General features: G+C 35.6%; 1 protein-coding gene across 1 annotated transcript; it reads left to right on the top strand.

The window, feature by feature from the left end:
* The first annotated feature begins 16,806 nt into the window (after window positions 1–16,806).
* On the top strand, window positions 16,807–18,275 carry K441DRAFT_652248 (NAD(P)-binding protein). Its single transcript, XM_067647340.1, has 3 exons — window positions 16,807–16,931; window positions 16,985–17,575; window positions 17,683–18,275. The coding sequence occupies exons 1-3, from the start codon at window positions 16,862–16,864 to the stop codon at window positions 17,898–17,900; spliced, it is 879 nt and encodes a 292-aa protein (XP_067509450.1). The 5' UTR covers window positions 16,807–16,861; the 3' UTR covers window positions 17,901–18,275.
* The last annotated feature ends 415 nt before the right edge of the window (window positions 18,276–18,690 follow it).

Raw genomic sequence — 18,690 nt, 5'->3', positions numbered from 1 at the left:
GGCTAGTAGGTTTAACTTAAATATAACTAGTAAAATTCTTTATATAATTTTAAAAGGTCCTAGTCTAACGTAGTTTAACTTCTTACTTAGTCGTCGACTCTTGAAATTTTTATATAGTAGCTATACTTTATCTCCCTCCTTAAGATCTAATCCCTTAAATCTCTTAGTATTATAGTACTTTTTTTTATCCTTTCTTATACTTTCTTTATTAATTCTATAAGGTCTATATAAAGATTTATTAGTGTCTTTATTCTTTCTTTAGCTATACTACTTATTTTTTTTGCTTATTATAGTAACAACGATATTCTTAGCTTATATCTATAATTTGCCTTAAATAGTAATATGCCTATTCCTTCCTATAGTGTTATATTATATATAAACTGTATAACTAGTAATAGCGATACCTAATTATTTTATGCGTGATTAATATACTATTTTAGATACTATTTTAGCGTCTAATTTAATCTTTCTATTTAACCGTCTGTCTGCGGATAATATATAGTAAAAGTTACTGCTTTAACTCCTTGCTCTGCTAAGAATACCTCCTAAAATACTACTATAAATCTTAGATCCCTATCTAATATAATTTTGCTTAGTACTCCGTATTTTATAAATACTTCTTTAATATAGATTCTAGCGACATCTTCCACTAAGATTTCTTCTATATATGCTATAAAGTATCCCTACTTTATAAGCTTATCTACTATTACTAAAATCGCGTTATAATCTTATCCGGTAATAGGGTCTTTTAACTTTAGTAACTTAATAATAAAGTCCCATAATATAACCTCCTATAGTCTTTATTACTAATAGGAACTCGCTTTTAAGTTAACTAATTATATATAAAGCGTATAAGAGCGTCCCTTTTTTATACTTTATATATAAAATTAACTAGTAACTTAGGAGGGTATTCTATAAACACCATTTTAGCTAAGGCAGCTACAGTGATGTTCACGACCAGCTTCACCCCCCACCTTTAGCGAGCGCTGCGAGATTTCAAATTCGCTACACGCATCCAATCTCGCTTAATTGCCGCCAGCTGTACATAGTAATTGTAGCGAAGCCATATGCTTGGCTGCAAGAACGTCGCGATCCCGCAGTGTCGTGATCTTCACTAGATATCGTGAGGTTTCCACCCGTATGATATTGCCGAATTTCATTGACCTCTCTGTAGAGAAAGCGTTGTATTCGCGTTTTGGCGGCTATAAGGGAGGCGTAGTTACGGGGCTAAATAAGTATAATAAATAGAAATATAAGATAGAACTTAAACTTTATTAATAACTACTAGATAAGTGCCGTAAGTAAAACACTTTAGTTTTATAGTTAAAGTATAGGTAAAAAGCAAGCGCCGCTACTAAAATATAATTTATACTAAAGTAGAGTAAAGAATATTTTAAGGGATTAAAGAATAAGCTAACGCTTATAGTAAGTATAAGAGGCTAGCCTAACCGGAACGTATAATTATCTAATTAACAGTGTTACCGGTAAGTAGAAGGTAAGTTAAAGGTAAGTAAAAGGTAGAATAAGTTTTATATATTAAAGGACAAATGCTTCTAACCACTTCTATTTAGAGACTAATCGCTAGTCCTTCTTTAGAGGAGAACCAGCTCCCTATATAATCCTTCTAAGACGCTAGTAAAACCCTTTACCCCTTATTTATTTAACTGTGTCTTCTAGGACGTAGATAGAACATAGATAAGACCTCCTTCTATCTTATCTAATATGTACCTTCTAGGGAATTTTATTACAATTACCTCCCCCTTAAGGGTCTTGGTCCTTTAAGACTTCGCCTTTACTAAGCTTTTATAGAGTTCCGGCTAAAACTACTAGGGAAAATTCTTAGTAAAAAGGTACTTTATAATGCGGCTTATAGCTAGTTCTTTACTAGCGTAGAACCTTACTTTATCCTTAGTTCCTTTACTTTTCTCCTACTATAGTTCCTTATAATGCCTTTATAATAGAACTAAAATAATAATAATAAAAATTAGATGGGATTTACCTTTCTTATTATAAGAGTTTGTTATAAGTTAATTTAGAGGTTGTCCTATATAACGCGTCTATAAACCACTATCCCTATTTACCTAAAATGGGTTCTAATAATAACGTCTTTATTTTAATTTTCTTCTAGTTTATAAGCTGTCGCCTTTTACGCGTCTTTTTATTAACAACACTATTCGTCTCGTCTTTTAGTAGACTATTTCCTCTATATCTCCGCTTTTAGCTTCCGTATCTCCAGCTATTCTTTTATAGCTACTTTATTCTCTTTTTATAACACGTTTATAAGTAATAGGATTCCTACCTTATCTCTTATAATAATGCTAACTTCTTAGAGTATTCTCTTATAATGGCTTATGGTCCTTCTACGCATCCCTAAACCGGCGGCAGCGTCATTTCTCTTCTAGTGACGCCCTAGACAGCGTCTGTTACTCTTATAGCAGTTTCCCTAAAATACTGTCGTTGCTGCGTTTATACTCTTATATAGGATCCTTTTTATATCTATAAGATACCTTACTCTAGCAAAAACGAATCTAAGTACTCCTATTACTGTAGTAGGAGAAAGACCTACGTCCTAGTATTTCCCATTCCGTCTTATTTTAGATTTCGCTAATTATACTAGATCCCCGCTATTTATATATATAAGACTTATAGGCTCTAACACGCCATTTAAGATTTCCGCTAATATTTTAATAGTAATAGGTAGGGACAGAAGGTGTTTTCCCTTACTTATAGACTTTTTAATTTAATAAGGGTTTCTACTACTATAGAGACGTAATAATCTCGGATATATAGTATCTAGGAGTGTATATGCGAACAGCTCGTCCTTATTAATAATAATATTTGTACTCTTACGCGGGCTACTCTAGCTAGGTAAGTTTCTTTAGTAACTTACTTAGGAACTATACTAACTTCTTTAGCTAACGTCTCTCTAATCCCTACTTGGACGCTAATTTGGAACCTAGGGATACTAAAAATAGCGATAAAGGTTAAGATAAACGTTCTCCTTGCTAGTTTCCTACCTATGCTGGTTCTTCTAGTACCCGTTATTCTAAGAAGAATGTTAGTAGAAGTACTGATAATTCTAGGGATAGAGGAGCTAATAATACCGTTAATAATAACGTTAAGATGGAAGAGGAGGCTCCTATTACTACTATTAGTATTTAAGTTATTACCTAGCTCTTTCCTTCTTTTTATAGAATAGCTTTATATAGTGCTTCTTAGGTGCCTCTAGGATGCTCTATTATTAGGAATTAACTTTATACTTTAGGGATGCCTTTATTCTAAGCTTTAGTAACAATCTATATAAACGTAGTGCACTACTATAATCCCTATATATAATAAACGGGTAGTGTTCCTATAGGTACCTTATAATTTCTTAAAATTTCTAATTCTTTATAGGCTGTTTTTTTACTCCTCTTTATACCATTAACTTTACTGCGTATCTCCGGTGCTAGGCCAGATACTCTCCTTTTATCCCTAGGGGATCTTTCTAAATCCCTAAGGCCACTTCTTATAGTACTACTACTCCTTCTTAAACAGCGTCTTCTTTAAATAGTATCCCTAGTAGTTCTCCTATAGATCCCTATAGGCTTCCTCTTATAGAATTCTAGAATCCCTATTATAATAGCAAAATATTTCCGTTCTTAATACCTATACTTAATCCTATAATTTTAATTTATAGGGTCTTCCCTATTATATTACCTATAGCATATCCGGAACCGTTTCTAAATCTTTACCTTTAGTTCTTAGGAAGGTTTTAATTACGGTATCGTATCCCAGCTAAAGGTACTCCTTAGGTTCTTAACTATTATGCATTTAAGAGTATCCTTTCTAATAAACTAAAAATTTGCGCTTTTTTTAGCGCTATCTTTAGTCTAGAATGTCTTCTACATTCCATTCTAGTTCCCTATTAATTTTACTAGGTAGGGGCGGCTTCGTACTATCTCTTCTCTAATATAGCTCTAGCAAGGAAATATAAAATGTAGGATATATTAGATAAGATTTTGGTAATTCTAATTTATAGGCTTAGTTTCCTTTAGTTTTCCTAACTATTTTAAAGGGTCTAAGCTACTAGTAATCTAGCTTCTTCTTAATACGTTTTATTTAGATATTTTTTATAGATAGTAAGACTTTATCTCCTATTTCGAATTCTTTTAGTATATATTTTTCGTTATAGTACCTTTTTTATATAGCCTGGGCGTCTAATAAGTGCTTTTTAAGTTCCTCTCTGCGAATTCTTATTTGCTTAATTCTTTTAGACGCCACTAGTGCCTTTCTTTTAGGAATAATATTCTTAACGTTCTAGGGGTTATTTACTTTTACCCTAAATAATGCTTTATAAGGGGTCATTTTTATACTACTATAGATGCTTATATTATATATATGCTATACTAGAGCTAACTATAATATCTAATTATCCTATTAATAATTAATATAGTAGCAGAGGTAGTGTTCTAATAACGTATTTAGACGCTCTGTTAGCCCATCTATTTATAAGTAAAAGGCAGTGCTTATTCTTTACCGTATTTTTAATAAGAGATAAAATAAAGACTAAAATGCACTGTTAAATACGGTACCTCTATTAGACACGATTCCTCTTAGTATACTAAATAAGAGCTACTGTTCTAAAAATAGGTCTGCCAGTTCTGCTACCGTAATCGTTATTATAATAGTAAAGTATCCTAAAAACTTTATATACCTGTTAACAATTACTAAAATAGCGTTAGCAACCTCTTTAGTTCTTATTTTAGTAGGGGGTAAGCCTATAATAAAATCTATTATTAATTCTAATATAGGTCCCTACGGAATAGGAAGCACTAATAACTTACTATATAGGCGATACCTAGATATCTATATCTTTTGGCACGTATTACACCTTAATATATAGTCCTTAACCTCTTTAGATATTCCATCCTAAAAGTATTTCCTTTAAACGGCCTTAAGGGTTCTATTAGCACCATAGTAACCCCTAAAAGGGTTATTGTGGAAGACCTTTAAATTTTTATTTTAAATCGCTTAGTCCTTTGGGATATATATAGCACCCTTAAAGCGCAATAGACCCTTTTAGTCTTACTACTATAGCTTCTTAGTAACTTCGGCTAAGTTAGTCTCTACTATATCTTTCCACCTCTCCCTAGAGGCGAAGGCGTCCCTTTATTAAGCTTAAAGAAGAAGATCTAGAAAGGTTTTATGCAGATTACTTACTTCTATTTTACCTGCCACTATTATAAACTTAAGGTATAACACGAGACGTTTTAAACCATTAGTGCTAGTAGATTCTCCTACCGTTATATAGTATGCCACGCTACGGATAGGTATCTTGCCTATCCCCCTTAGATCCGAAAACTTATAGCTAATACACCGTTAAGTTAAAGGTGCCGTAATACCTCTAGCATATCCCGTAGAATTCTCGCTAATTCTAAGGTACGCTAACTTTATAACATCTGCTTAGTCTATAACCTAGTCTATAACTATATCCTATAGCTTCACAATTATATCGCTTTATAGCTATATCGCTAGGACCTTTACCCTACCGCGAAATTCTATAGTTTTAGGGAAAGAGTCTTCTTTCTTTTTAAGCAAATTTTGCAATATAGGGATTATTTCCCCTATACTATTCTAGATTCTCCCTATCTTATAATCCAGACGTCTTAATAACCTATTAGCAGGATTTATCTTTCTTAGGCGGTATATAATTTTAAAGTTATACTATAATAGTGCCTCTACCTATCTCGCTTATTAACCGCTTAATACCTTTATAGTTATAAAGTATTCTAGGTTATTATAGTCTGTAAGGACTTTAATAGGATAATTGCTTCCTATACAATAATATCGCCAGTGCTTTATTGCTGTAATTATTATAAGTAGCTCCTAGTTATGCATTATATAACGCTACTCTATAGGGGTTAATTTCCTTAACTAAAACGCTATAGGATACTATTCTCCGTCTTTTAATTAAGATATAATTACCCCTAGGGTAAAGCCGGATATATTCGTTTTAAGGTATATACATAGCTTCTAGCAGAAGTGTATTAGGATAGGCGCCGATATAAACAAATCCTTTAACTGGTTTATTACCTACTTAATAGCTTCCCTAAATATAAAGGGTCCTAACTTCTTGCTATTCTTAAATCCTTTTAATAGATTAGTAATTAGAAGTATTACTTATAAATAGTAAACAATAAACCTTTAGTAGAAGTTCGCCGTGCCTAAGAAAACCTATACTTCTCTAAACGTTATAGGGTATAGCTATTCCCTAATAGCGTCTACCCAGCTTTTCTCTATTAATACTCCGTTGACACTAATAATAAAGCCTAAAAAATTAATACTAGTAATATAGAAAGAGCATTTTTTTAGGTTTATATAGAGCTCGTATTCCTATAGTCTTTCTAGTACTATTTATATATAGTACGTATATGCTTCGTAGTTATTAAAGTAGACTATAATGTTATTAAGGTAAATTATATATATCGTATCTAATAGGCTTAATAATACCTTATTAATATAGGCCTGAAATGTCGCCGGTGTATTAGTAAGCCCAAATAGCATTACTAAGTACTTAAAGTGGTCGTACTGTATTCGGAACGCCGTTTTCTACTTATTGCCGGCTTTAATCCGGATTTAATAGTATGCATCTTTTAGATCTAGTTTTGTAAATATCTTTACGCCCAACAGCCTATTAATAAGCTCCCCTATTAAAGGTAGTAGGTAGCAATTCCTTACAGTAATCCTGTTAAGCGCCTAATAGTTAATATAAAGGTAAAGGGTCCTGTCCTTCTTTAGTATAAATATAATTGGTGCCCCTGCCGGGCTTATAAAGGGCTAAATCTATCCTTTTTAAAGATTGTCTACTATATACTAACGTAATACGGCTAGCTTGTTTTCTAATAAGTTATATAGTGGTCTAAAAGGAGATTACTTATCGCCTATGTTTATCTTATGCTTAACTAATATAGGGTTAGGTAAGGTTTGTGTAGCCTCTTTATTAGAAACCTCTTCTAGGTCTATATATTTCTGCGGAATCTTTAGTTCCTTAACTATATATAGCTGGACATCTAAAAATAAATACCCTATGTCTTTATTCTTAGGGTTAAGAGTAGTATATATAGTATATACCTACCCTTCTTCTTATATATAGCTTAGGAAAGTCTCTTAATCCTTAACTATAATACGCGATTAAGACTTTTGGTGTTAATATAAGGCTAAAGGCCAATTAATATCTGGGTTAACTTAGCGAAGCTATAGGTATCCTAAAATAAGGTTATACCCCTTAATTTCTACAGCGTAGAAGCGTATCTTCTACATATTCTATAGACTATTGCGGTCCTAGCTAGTAACGGGAAACGTTTATTCCCTATAGCATGGAATCTAATGGCCTTTAATACTTTAAATAGTACGCACCTATAAGCCGCTAAGGTCCAAATCTAATTTTTTTACTAGTAATTAAGAAATAAACCCTATACTCGCGCTATTATCTATAAGGCAGTCTCGCGTTACCTATTTATTATTAACTTAAATAGAGACAGGAATAACTATACGGTAGTTTACTCCCTCCTTCTCTTACTAGCCTAGTATAAGGGAGTAAAGATCTACTAGGCTATCTCTTTTTCTAATTAGGCTAACTCTTACTTCTTTTACTGGTAGAAGCGGCTTATATAGCCCTTTTTACCGTAGTTATAATAGGTGCGTGTCTCCTAGTTCCCCTCCTGCGGATTAGGTCTCTGCCTATTATTATTTTAAAGTTAACTAGCGTTACTCTAGGGCTACGAGGCCTACTTACGTTATCCTTCCGTAGAGCGGTTAGGTTGGAATCTGCCCCTATTATTAAAGCTAGGTCTAGTCCTACGCTCTTTATTATTAGCGTCTCGTTCCTTTCGCTTGCCTAAATAGTTTCTTTTAACATTCTTAATTTAAGTAGCTTTAGAAATAAGCTTTTCTTAAGAGGTAGGAATTTCGCCCTTTTCTTATATAGCCTGTTAAATCTTAGGTTATAGCTTAGCAAGTAACTGGTAAAGTTATATAGCGTTATCCTATAGATTTAAGTAGGGTATATTATTTTTTAGTTCTTCTAAGTAGTTTATAAACTAGACTACAGTCTAACTATCCCGCTGTTTAGCGTTATGGTATTACTAGTTATAGTCTGTTACAGTGCTATAATAAAGTAAACTAAATAACTACGTTGTAGTATAAAGAGGGGAAGAAGGTGGAAAGGGGGTATTGTATATAAATAGTAGGGCCAGCCGCTAAGTCGCTAGTGGTGGGCTAGCCAATAGTAGGAAACAGTATGAGATAGTATAAAACAGTATGTGTTAGGTCAGTGCCGTAAAGATATTAGTTCCGCTCACCGCCCTTAACTAAGCTAATGGCGATTTTCTATACCGGGCATAGAAAATCCTAATTAGTTAGTTTAGTGAGTAAGGTTGGCAGAACTCTATACCGCTACCTAAATTAATCCGCGTGGCGTTTCTTAGCGAGAATTTAGCTAATTAGACAACTTTAACCGCCGGTTGAAGTTCTATAATATCTTAACCACCATAAATTTTAATACGGTGGTCGACTGCGACCTTAGCGTAACTTTTCCTTATCTTATGCCTAGTCTAGGGGTCCTAGCTTCTTAGGGTATTGCTTATAAAAGCGCTATATAGCTTATTCGCAACCCTTTAGGTCTTCCTCTAGCTGCTAGGTTATATCCTTATAATATTTCCATTTGATCTCATAGGTTAGGCCCTAGGGGTCTTTATTATATACATTAAGGATTTTCTTAACCTCCTATTTGTCTTCTATGTTGCCGTTATTATCTCTCTCTGCCACTCATCCTTATATATTATAACGCTCTATAGTATTAATATTTGCTTAGCTAGGGATCTCTTTAGTAGCCTAGAGGCGGACCTTAGATGTATAAAAGGATTTATTTACTTAGATGTGGTCTAAGAGGTCTACTATAACTGCCCCTTAGTATACTACAAGTACGGGGTACAGGCCGTCCTATTTATTATCCCATTTCTTCTTAGGTCTATTTATCTTTATATTTTCTAAGCTAATTATAACTATATTGCCTTTATAGAATAACGCGCTCTTATCCCTACGGGTATTAGTATTATCTTTATAGCGTTATTATAAAATCTGGGCTAGGGCCTTAAGCTATATTAATATCCGCTTAAAGCAGTTGGCTATAGAGTCTGCGCAAAAAAACTCCTTCTTTGCTTATACTGATAGTGTTAGTAAGTAGGGGCTAGCAGGCTTAATTCCGAGGTAAGGGTTAAAGCTATAGTTTATAAAAAATGGGGAGATACCTATGCTCTTATTAACTTAGTTATTTATAGCAAACTTAGTAAGCGGTAGGTAGTTAACCTAGTTATTCTATATAAAGCTAACAAAAGTATAGAGGTATTTATTTACGGTAACGTTAATAATTTTGGTTTGGCCGTTTGTTTCTAGGTGCTAGGCTAAGCTTAGTCGTAAGGTTGTTTTAAGGCGTTTACTTAGTTATTGCCAGAAGTTGCTAACAAATTGTGTGCCGTAATTAGAGATAATTGTGCTTAGTATACCGTAGAGCTTATATACGTTATTAATAAAGCCATTAACTAGCTCCTTTATTAAGAGTCCTATTACTAAAACAAGGTGTTATATTTTAGTTAGGCGGTTTATAATAATAAGGATATGTTTATATACCTTGCCGTAGCGTTAGTATACTAGTAGCGTTGTAATATAGTTAATTAAGATATTAGTTTATAGGTGGGTGGGTAATTTTAGTAGCTTTAGGAAACTGGGTGGGGTAGAACGGGGGGTCTTAGTGCAAAAGTATAGGGTATAGTCTTTAACGAAGGTAGCTGTAAACTGGGAGATTCCTAGCCACCAGTATATTTAGTTTAAGAGGTTAAGAGTTTTAACCCGGCTAGGGTAACTAGCGGGGCCGCTGCTATAAGAGTAATGGGTAACTTTTAAGTAGAGGTCTAGGGCGTTAGGGACGAAGAGATATTAGCGGAAGTAGATCTATCTGTTAACGATATTATATTCTAACTTATTATAATAAAGTAGTTTCCTAATTTTTTTTGGCTAATAGCGAGCTTTCTAATTATATAGGGCTGCTACTATATCTCTTATAAGTTTGTTCTCCTAGTATCTTAGCTAGATTAACTTATCTAGTAACTTTTCGGCTATTTTGGGGTCTAGAGCGGCTACGAACTCCGCGTTATTAGAGTTATAGGACTTATATAGTAATTCTTCTAAGATTATAGGGTTAACTTTTTAGGGCGGTATAATAACTTAGGCTTAGTAGCGGAGGCGTTTATTATTAGCGTCCTTAGGCCTTATTCCTAGTAGCTAGCTTAGGGTATTAGGGAGCGTGGCTTTGCTGCTGGGTCTATATATAATTATAAAGTTAAACTATAAAAGAAACTTTGCCTATTAGACTTAGCGCTAGTTTAGCTGCTTAGTAGTTATAAACGTCTATAGGTTTTTATAGTTGGTAATAATTTTAAATAGCTCCTTAGTCCCTTATAGCTTAGGACGCTATTCCTCTAAAGCCGTAATAATAGCTAAGAGTTCTTTATTATAAATCTTATAGTTACACTCTAGTATAGAGTGCTTTGCGGAGAAAAATGCAACCGGTTTTAATTTTCCGTTATTATTATACTGGGAAAGGACTCCGCCAAAAGCCTAATTTAATACGTCTATCTTTACCACTGTTTTCTTTATATAGTTATAGTATGCTAGTACTGGTGCTGAAGTAAAGGCTCCCTTAAGGGCCTTAAATAATTTAGCTTATTCTAGTCCCTATAACTATCTAATATCCTTCTTTAGGAGTTTTATTATAGGTATAGCAATGGTAGAGTAGCCTTAGATAAATCATTAGTAGAAGTTCGCAAAGCCGAGAAATTATTATAGTTCTTTAATTAATGTCGGGTTCTTCTATTCCTATAAGGCCTGTACCTTCTTAGGGTCCATAGTTATGCCATTAGTTAAGATAATTAAGCCAAGGTATTTTGTTTTAGTAAAGTAAAACTTAGACTTATTAATATTAATCTAAAGTCTAGTATTGCCGAGTCTTTAGATGACTTTATTTATATGCTTAGTGTACTTAGCGCGTATTTTAGAAAAAATAAGGACGTTATTAAGGTAGGCGGTGTAGTAGTTGTTAAGGGCGTTATATAGAATATAGTTAATATAGTTCTGGAATATAGCGGGTGCGTTATAAAGGCCAAATGGTATAATTAGCATTTTATAGAGTCTGAACCGGGTAATAAATGCTATAAGCTATTTATAGCCCTCTACAATCCGGATCCGGTTAAACGCAATAATTATATTAAGTTTAGTAAAGTACTTAGCACTATAGAGTGCGTTAAGTATCTCGCGGATTAGTAGTAGTGGGTATTAATTCTTAATAGTAACTGTATTTAGGCCTTAGTAGTTATAGTAGATTTATATACCGCCGCTAGGCTTAGTAGCGAGGAGGAGTAGTGCGGTAGCTAGTAAGGTTAATTTGCGGATAAAACCCTTATCTAGTATCTTATTAATCCACTTCTTTATACACCTAAGTTTAGCAGGTAAGAGTAGTCTATTTTTATAGTACGGGGCCTAGTTTCCAGGGGTGATCTTAATTTTATGGTCCTATGGTTAGTAAGGGGGCAGCTTATCTATTTTTTTAGGGAGGAAGTGCTTAATATATTTACTAAACTCCTTTAGTAGGCGTTATAGAATATCTTTATAGGTTAATCCTAGTTTGCCTTTTAGGAATTTTTTAATATTAGTGTCAACTATCTTCCAACGTAAAAGCTTGGGTTTGGTTTTTAAATTTGTTTTAAAGAAGTTATAAAAATAGGGGGGGAGTACTTTACGGGCTTCCTTTATTATATAGTCGCCTTTTACTAGCTAGCGGAAAGACCTTTTTAATAGGTTCGGTACTTCTATTAGGCCTATAGGCAGCTCTTTAAGCAGCTATTAGTGCTTATCTTATTTAACTAGTTCTACTAGCTTTGCTATATGGACCCTTATTACCTTTATATCTTTTTATTTATAGAACTAGGTAAAATTAATAGCATAAGTGCATTTAATATTGTCCAGGTTAGGGCGTGTCTGGTTCTCTAGTGCTATAGCTAGGCTGGCATAGCTTAGTTAGCCCAGGGGGGCGGAAATAAGGCGGCGGCCCTATATAGTACGCGCGGGAGACGGGTATAAGGTTAGGCGTTATAGTAGCGCAGTTTCTATTATTTGGGTCTCGGTAGTTCTATAGCCAGTCCTTGCTATAACGCGAGCTATAGTATGCGTATATGGCATATAGCTTAGTTCTAGGTATCGGGCTGGGCGGCCGGGGTTTAAATAGTGCCTAGGTTAGGGTTAGATTTTTAGTAGTAGTGGCGCGAAGCGGACCTTCTTTTTTGGTCTCGGCAGGGCTGGCTGGCCCATTATTTTAGTCTTAAGTGCTAGGGTAGTCTAATCTTCCACTATCTTATTTCTTTATAGCTATATAGGCTCCCCTTTATTAGGAATGTCTTCTACTATTAGGGCTTTATATATAGTCCTAGGCACTAGGCTTAATAGTGCTAAGTATTTACGTAGGGCGTCCCTACTAACATTAGTTATCCCCTACGGGAGGCAGTGCCTAGAGTAGTAGTCTAAGTTAAAGCGGATTTTAAGTTTCCTAAAGCTAGGATAGGGCTCGTGCTTTTGAAGCTAGGGCATACCTAGGATAATTAGGGTAGTGGGCGAGAGTTTAGTAATAAAAAAGAGCATAGCTTTAGTATAGAGGCCGATTAATATTTAGGCGGTAAAGTAGTCCGTAATAAATAAAGTTAGAATGCCGTTTATAAGGCGCAGTGGTCTAGGTACCAGTAGCTTCTTAGTTATAACGTTATACTTTCTTATAATAGACTCTGCGTTAGTAAATGCTATTATAGTACTACTAGAGTCCACTAGGCTTACTATATTAATATAAACTTAGGGGTATAGGTTACGTAATAAGGAGAGTTAGGTTTAAATAAGAATTAATTTCTTGTTACTATTTGCTAATCTAAGATTAAGTAGCAGTTTACTAATAGAAAGGACTAATTAATTTAGTAACAGGGACCTAATCTTCTTATCTTCCTCCTTATATAGTTTAGACCCTTAGACGCGACTTAGTCTAAGGGTTTACCTTTTAACAACTAGGGTATAGGGCTATCTTAGTAGGGCGGTCTAGTGTCCGTCTAGCTAGTAGTGTTAGTTTTAGTTTTAGTTAGGGTATAGGAAAATAATAACTCACTAACAACGTAGCCGTGTTTATATTCGCTAGCGCAAAGTCGCTAATACTAGGCGTTGTTAACGGGTTAGGCTCCTATATAGGGTATAGTTTAGAGTAACTAAGCCATAGGGTTAAAGGGGGGGGGTTGTCCGCTGCGGCTATAATAGGCTCCGCGGTCGCCGCGTCCATAATAGACTCTATAATTGCCGCGTCCGCGGTTATTAGTTCGCGTAATTTAATAGGGTAGTATTAGGACTGGGTTTACTATTTTAGCGGGGTTATAGGTATTCTTCTAGTGGCCGGGTAGGCTATAGGTAAGGCATAGTCTATTATTAACGTAGCGCTTACGCTCTATATCTAAGATTCTATTAAGGTCTATAGGTTCTCTAGTTACTGCTAGGGTTAGGGTCGACATAGGGGCAGGGGCTTAGGTAGGTAGGCGGTGGTTAGTGTTCTTCTTAAGGTTGGCTTAGTATATATAGTTCGCGAGGTTCTTAGCGAATATATCTATCTACTTACTCTAACCTATATAGTCGCTATTATTAATTTTATAGGTAAGTCTAAGTACTAGCTCTTCCATCTTCGGAGAGATAAACTTTTAGAGTAGGTTTACCTTCTATTTGTCTGTCTTCTTAGCGCGGACTATTAGCTTATTAAGTTTTCCCTTTTAGGACTAGTAATTACGCTTGCCCTAGGGAAAATAGTTAAGCTTATTTTTTGCAACCTAGGTTATATTAAAGACCTTATAGTAGGCAGTAAGGTCTTTAAGCATATCTTCCTTAGTAGGCCATTTCTACGTAGATATATTATTTGGGTTCTTGTGCATAAGCTCTAGGCCCTGCTTAATAAACTTATAGGCCTTATTCTTTAGTATATCTGAGATGTAAAGGATCTAGGACTAAACTATGTTAAAGTAGTCCTAGTCCTAGTTAAAGACTCCCTTAATCTTAATGTGCTAGGTCTTAAAATTAGCTTATTATTTTAGTAGGGTGCCTTTTCCGCTAAATATTGGCGGGTCTTTAGATCTCCGTTTTTTCTACTAGGTTACTACCGTTGTTATAGGGGTTAATTATTTTAGAACGGTAATAGTCTCTACCTAGGAGTTAATAGTTCCTATCTAGGAGGCAATAAGGGTACTAAGGTTTTTGTTAGCTTTTTTATTAGCGGTGTTTGTGTTATATATACACTATAGTCCTACTTTAATATTATTAAGGAACTCGTTGGTATAGTTAATAAGGGTAAGGTAAGCTTTGCTAGGCTTAAAGGTCTTAAGGTATAGTAGAAAGCGGCGGATTGTCTATGCGATATTAGGGTATATCTTTATAAAGAGGTCTGCGAAAACGTCGCGGGGGTTCTAGGTTTCGGCTATTTCGGCGTTATTAGTGTCGCCTATCTAGGTGCTAGGTAAAAACTAAGGATTATTCTAGGACTATGCTGGGGACGTATTGGTTTTAGCAGAGGCGTGCGTAAGTCGCGATTGCTCTAGGGCGAAGGTTAATTAGCTAGGGTACAAGGAATTAGTAATCGCGATGGGGCGCAAATTAAAGATACCACAAACTGTCACAGTACTGCAATAAAGTAGACTAAATAACTACGTTGTGGTATGAAGAGGGGAAGAAGGTGGAAAGGGGGTATTATATATAAATAGTAGGGCCGGCCGCCAAGTCGCTAGTGGTGGGCTAGCTAATAGTAGGAAATAGTACGAGACAGTATGAAACAGTATGCGTTAGGTCAGTGCCGTGACATAGTCCATCTATTAATTAGTAGGGTCTTAGACCTAATTAACTAACTAGGTTTTAAGTTCGCTAAATTTAAGGGGTATAGTAAGTTTCTTCTTATAGCGTGTTTATAAACTCTTAATGGTGCTACGTAGGAAGGTAGAAGCAATTAGTATCTAATTATACTCGTTAGAGTAACGTTTTAGATCTAGCTAAAACTTAGTTTTATATTAACGGATAAAATAATTATAGTTCTGAAGACTATTACTATAGTACTTATTAGGTTCCTTTATGCGGAATTTAGGGTTTTCTAACGTTATAGCGTAGTATAGCGTTACCCCTTTAAGTCTACTTCGTGTTTAGGATATCTATACTTCCCCTAATTATCCTTATAATTGTTCTTAGTAGTCTTAATATACTTGTCTTAATTATATCTCTAACTCCTTTATTTTTTATAGGGTCTTATATAGCGACCGCTTTAATAACTCCCTAGCGGTAATTATTCCTAAAGGTCTCGCAAGGTTAGATAAACCAGCCGTGGCTTCTTTATAAGAAGAGGGAATACGCTCCTTTAAGGAGACTCTTTAAGCCTCTTGCGGTGGGGGCGTTGTTTTAGGGGGTAAGGAGGTATGGCCCGTTATTGTTAATTAATAGCCGTAGGTTCCTTCCGTAAAGGATTAAGAGTGATTAGAATTATAAGAGGCTAGCTTAACCAGAACGTATAATTATCTAATTAATAGTATTACTAGTAAGTAGAAGGTAAGTTAAAGGTAAGTAGAAGGTAGAATAAGTTTTATATATTAAAGGACAAATGCTTTTAACCACTTCTATTTAGAGACTAATTACTAGTCCTTCTTTAGAGGAGAACCAGCTCCCTATATAATCCTTCTAAGACGCTAGTAAAACCCTTTGCCCCTTATCTATCTAACTATATCTTCTAGGACATAGATGGAATATAGATAAGACCTCCTTCTATCTTATCTAATATGTACCTTCTAGGGAATTCCGTTACAGTAAGAACTGCGGCATATATATAGGGTAAAGCCTAATTTATTAATATTCTATATAAGCTATATTCTAATAACACCTAGCTATACTAGCGACTCCCTAGCAACTTATAGGCGAGGCTATAGCGTATACTAATAATAAAGCTTTCCCAGGCCTAGTTCGTTACTCTATACTAGCTTAGTAGATTATTTATATTAGAAAATAAGCCCGTTTATAACTAGGGTCCATTTAATTAGTGTTTACGACCTATTAGTAACCCGCTAATAGTAATCTATACTAATAATAATTTAATAATTTAATAAATATTAAGTTCTTTTCGGAAAAAAAATTTCAGTAGAAAATTATATATATAAATGTGTTATATTAAATTTTTAGGTTATCTTATTGAAAGGGGTGGGTTTTAAATGTAAAAAGATCAGAAAATGTGCATGAGGTAGGACCGTGCACGAGGTGGCTGACTTTTATGCCACCGCTGCTGCGCGCGCGGGGGACACCGAACCTCCCTGACCCTGTAGACGAGGTTCGTTTACTGTAATTTTTGTTCCTTAATCCTGAGAATATATCATTTTATCTGTTTACTTGGCAAATATAGGTCAGGGCCTTACTGAAAAGATCAACAGATAATGCACTTTAACTGCAGCCCAAAGGTCCAAAGACGAAGTTTCACGGCAACCAACGTCTAAAGTCGATCCGCAACTGCGGTTTAGCGTGCATACATTTAATCTATCCTTATACTAATGAGAGCTACGACTTGACCCATCCTGTAGCACCGGCGGAAGGTGGAGAGCCGTTGTCCATCCGCCAAGAGCTCCCCGCATAAGAATATGAGCGACGAAGGAGAATCAAGTTTTCAAAGACTTTGAAGATCAATTGAGTCATTTAGAACCATCTCAAATTGAAATCATTGATAGTTATCAAAATGAATCTCACGGCAGAAGCTCTTTTCAATGTCAATGGTATCGTAGCTATTGTAACCGGAGGAGGGACTGGTTAGCCATCCTATAACTCCCCAAATACGATCGAGCGAGGCTGAAACTTCCAGGAATTGGCCTTATGATTGCTAAAGCACTCGCTGCGAATGGCGCTCGTAGAGTTTACATTGTTGGTAGACGAAAGGAAGTTCTCGAGGCGGCAGCAAATGCCACGTTCCCGGAGAGCATTGTTCCCCTCCCTGGCGATGTCACCTCCCTTGAATCCCTATGCGAGATGGCCGAGCGAGTGAAGACCGAAGTTGGGTATGTCAATCTTCTTGTCGCCAATGCCGGAGTCATGGGACCTCGCCCTCTTAAAGCTTCTCCAGGCCAATCTCCTCCCACACTTTCAGAGTTCTGTGCCCATGCTCTTGCCACTCCTATGGATGTGTTTACAGATACGTATTCCGTCAACACTACAGCAGTATATTATAGCGCTCTTGCGTTCCTCGAGCTGCTTGATGCAGGAAATACGGTGGGAAATATGGGTGCAGATTGGAAGAGTCAGGTCATTGCAACCAGCAGCATTGGAGGTTTTAGCCGACTCAAGGGAGCAAGCTTTGCTTACAATTCAAGTAAAGCGGCTACCACTCATTTAATGAAAATGATGGCAACGTCTTTGGTACCATATAAAATCAGGTGTAATGTGCTAGCCCCTGGCAGTAAGTTGCATTCAGCATACACATGGATGGTGCAGCAGCCATCAAGTATTCAAGCCGCTGTCACAAGCCAATGCTTGCTCTCTAAGCTAATCTATCCCTTCCAACAGTATTTCCTACCGACCTCACGGGATCATTCATGAACAATATTGGGCCATCTCACACCGGAACTTTCGACCCATCCTTAATCCCTGCCGAGCGGGCAGGTTCTGAACCGGACATCGCCGGTGCTACTCTGTTCCTCGCTTCTAAGGCAGGCGCATATTGTAATGGTTCAGTTATTGTCGTTGACGGCGGCCGACTGGGCACTTTGACGTCAACTTATTGAGCATATCATGGACTGCAAATATTTACTTGGAAACGAAGGAGCTGTCATTTAAATTCAGAGCTTGCCCGGCAGAGTTAAACTGAAGGTGTTGTTGCAAAGGCATTAGGGAAACGAACGGGAATCCGAATGGCTCTTCTGCTTCTAAGCATTACAGTCCCGAGACATTAGTTTCCCAACACCTCCAAACACCAATAATTACCCTTTTTACCCTTAGTTTTCTCCGCAACTTTCTGTTATAAATATTAAAATTTAAGTAGTGGAATTTTGTATCAGTGCTGTCCCTTATATAGATGCGGTCCTATACGCAGTAGCTTATATACAACTGGCGATGGCCTTTTTACTATCTAATTCTCTTAGAAATAGAAATTTAAGTAGGCCGTATAAGTTCTTATATTATTGGATATATAGTTATATACTATCTAGTAGTATATTTAATTAGAGAGGTTGTTTATATTTAAATATTAAAAAGTTAAGATTTTTGACCTTATTTAGAGGCTATAAAATATAGCACCTTAGCTATATAAAGAATAGTATCCTATATACTACTATATACTAAAAAAGCTCTAGGTTAAGCCTATTAACTAATCTATATATAGAAAGGCTAATAGGAAGTCTTAAAAGATTTTAAAAGATTTTAATTTATTTATTGTTTAACGTCTAATACAGATCCTATATATAGCCTACGCAGCCTACTCCGACCTAGGGGAAACCTATATATTAATAGGAAAGAAAACCTCTAGTATTAGGGGGAGGAAAAACCCTATAAGCTATCTTAGTAGGATAAAAAACC

The sequence above is a fragment of the Cenococcum geophilum genome (assembly GCF_001692895.1).
Source record: "Cenococcum geophilum 1.58 unplaced genomic scaffold K441scaffold_3, whole genome shotgun sequence".
NCBI classification, from domain to species: Eukaryota; Fungi; Ascomycota; class Dothideomycetes; order Gloniales; family Gloniaceae; genus Cenococcum; species Cenococcum geophilum.
The sequence above is the reverse complement of the archived record's forward strand: the minus strand, read 5'-3'. Positions and strand labels throughout refer to the sequence as shown.

Excerpts from the sequence above, each read along its gene's own strand:
- K441DRAFT_652248 (XM_067647340.1), top strand. The coding sequence starts at position 16,862 with ATGAATCTCACGGCAGAAGCTCTTTTCAATGTCAATGGTATCGTAGCT. Across the intron at positions 16,932-16,984 it reads TGTAACCGGAGGAGGGACTG|GAATTGGCCTTATGATTGCT; the intron begins GTTAGCCATCCT and ends TGAAACTTCCAG. Across the intron at positions 17,576-17,682 it reads TAATGTGCTAGCCCCTGGCA|TATTTCCTACCGACCTCACG; the intron begins GTAAGTTGCATT and ends CCCTTCCAACAG.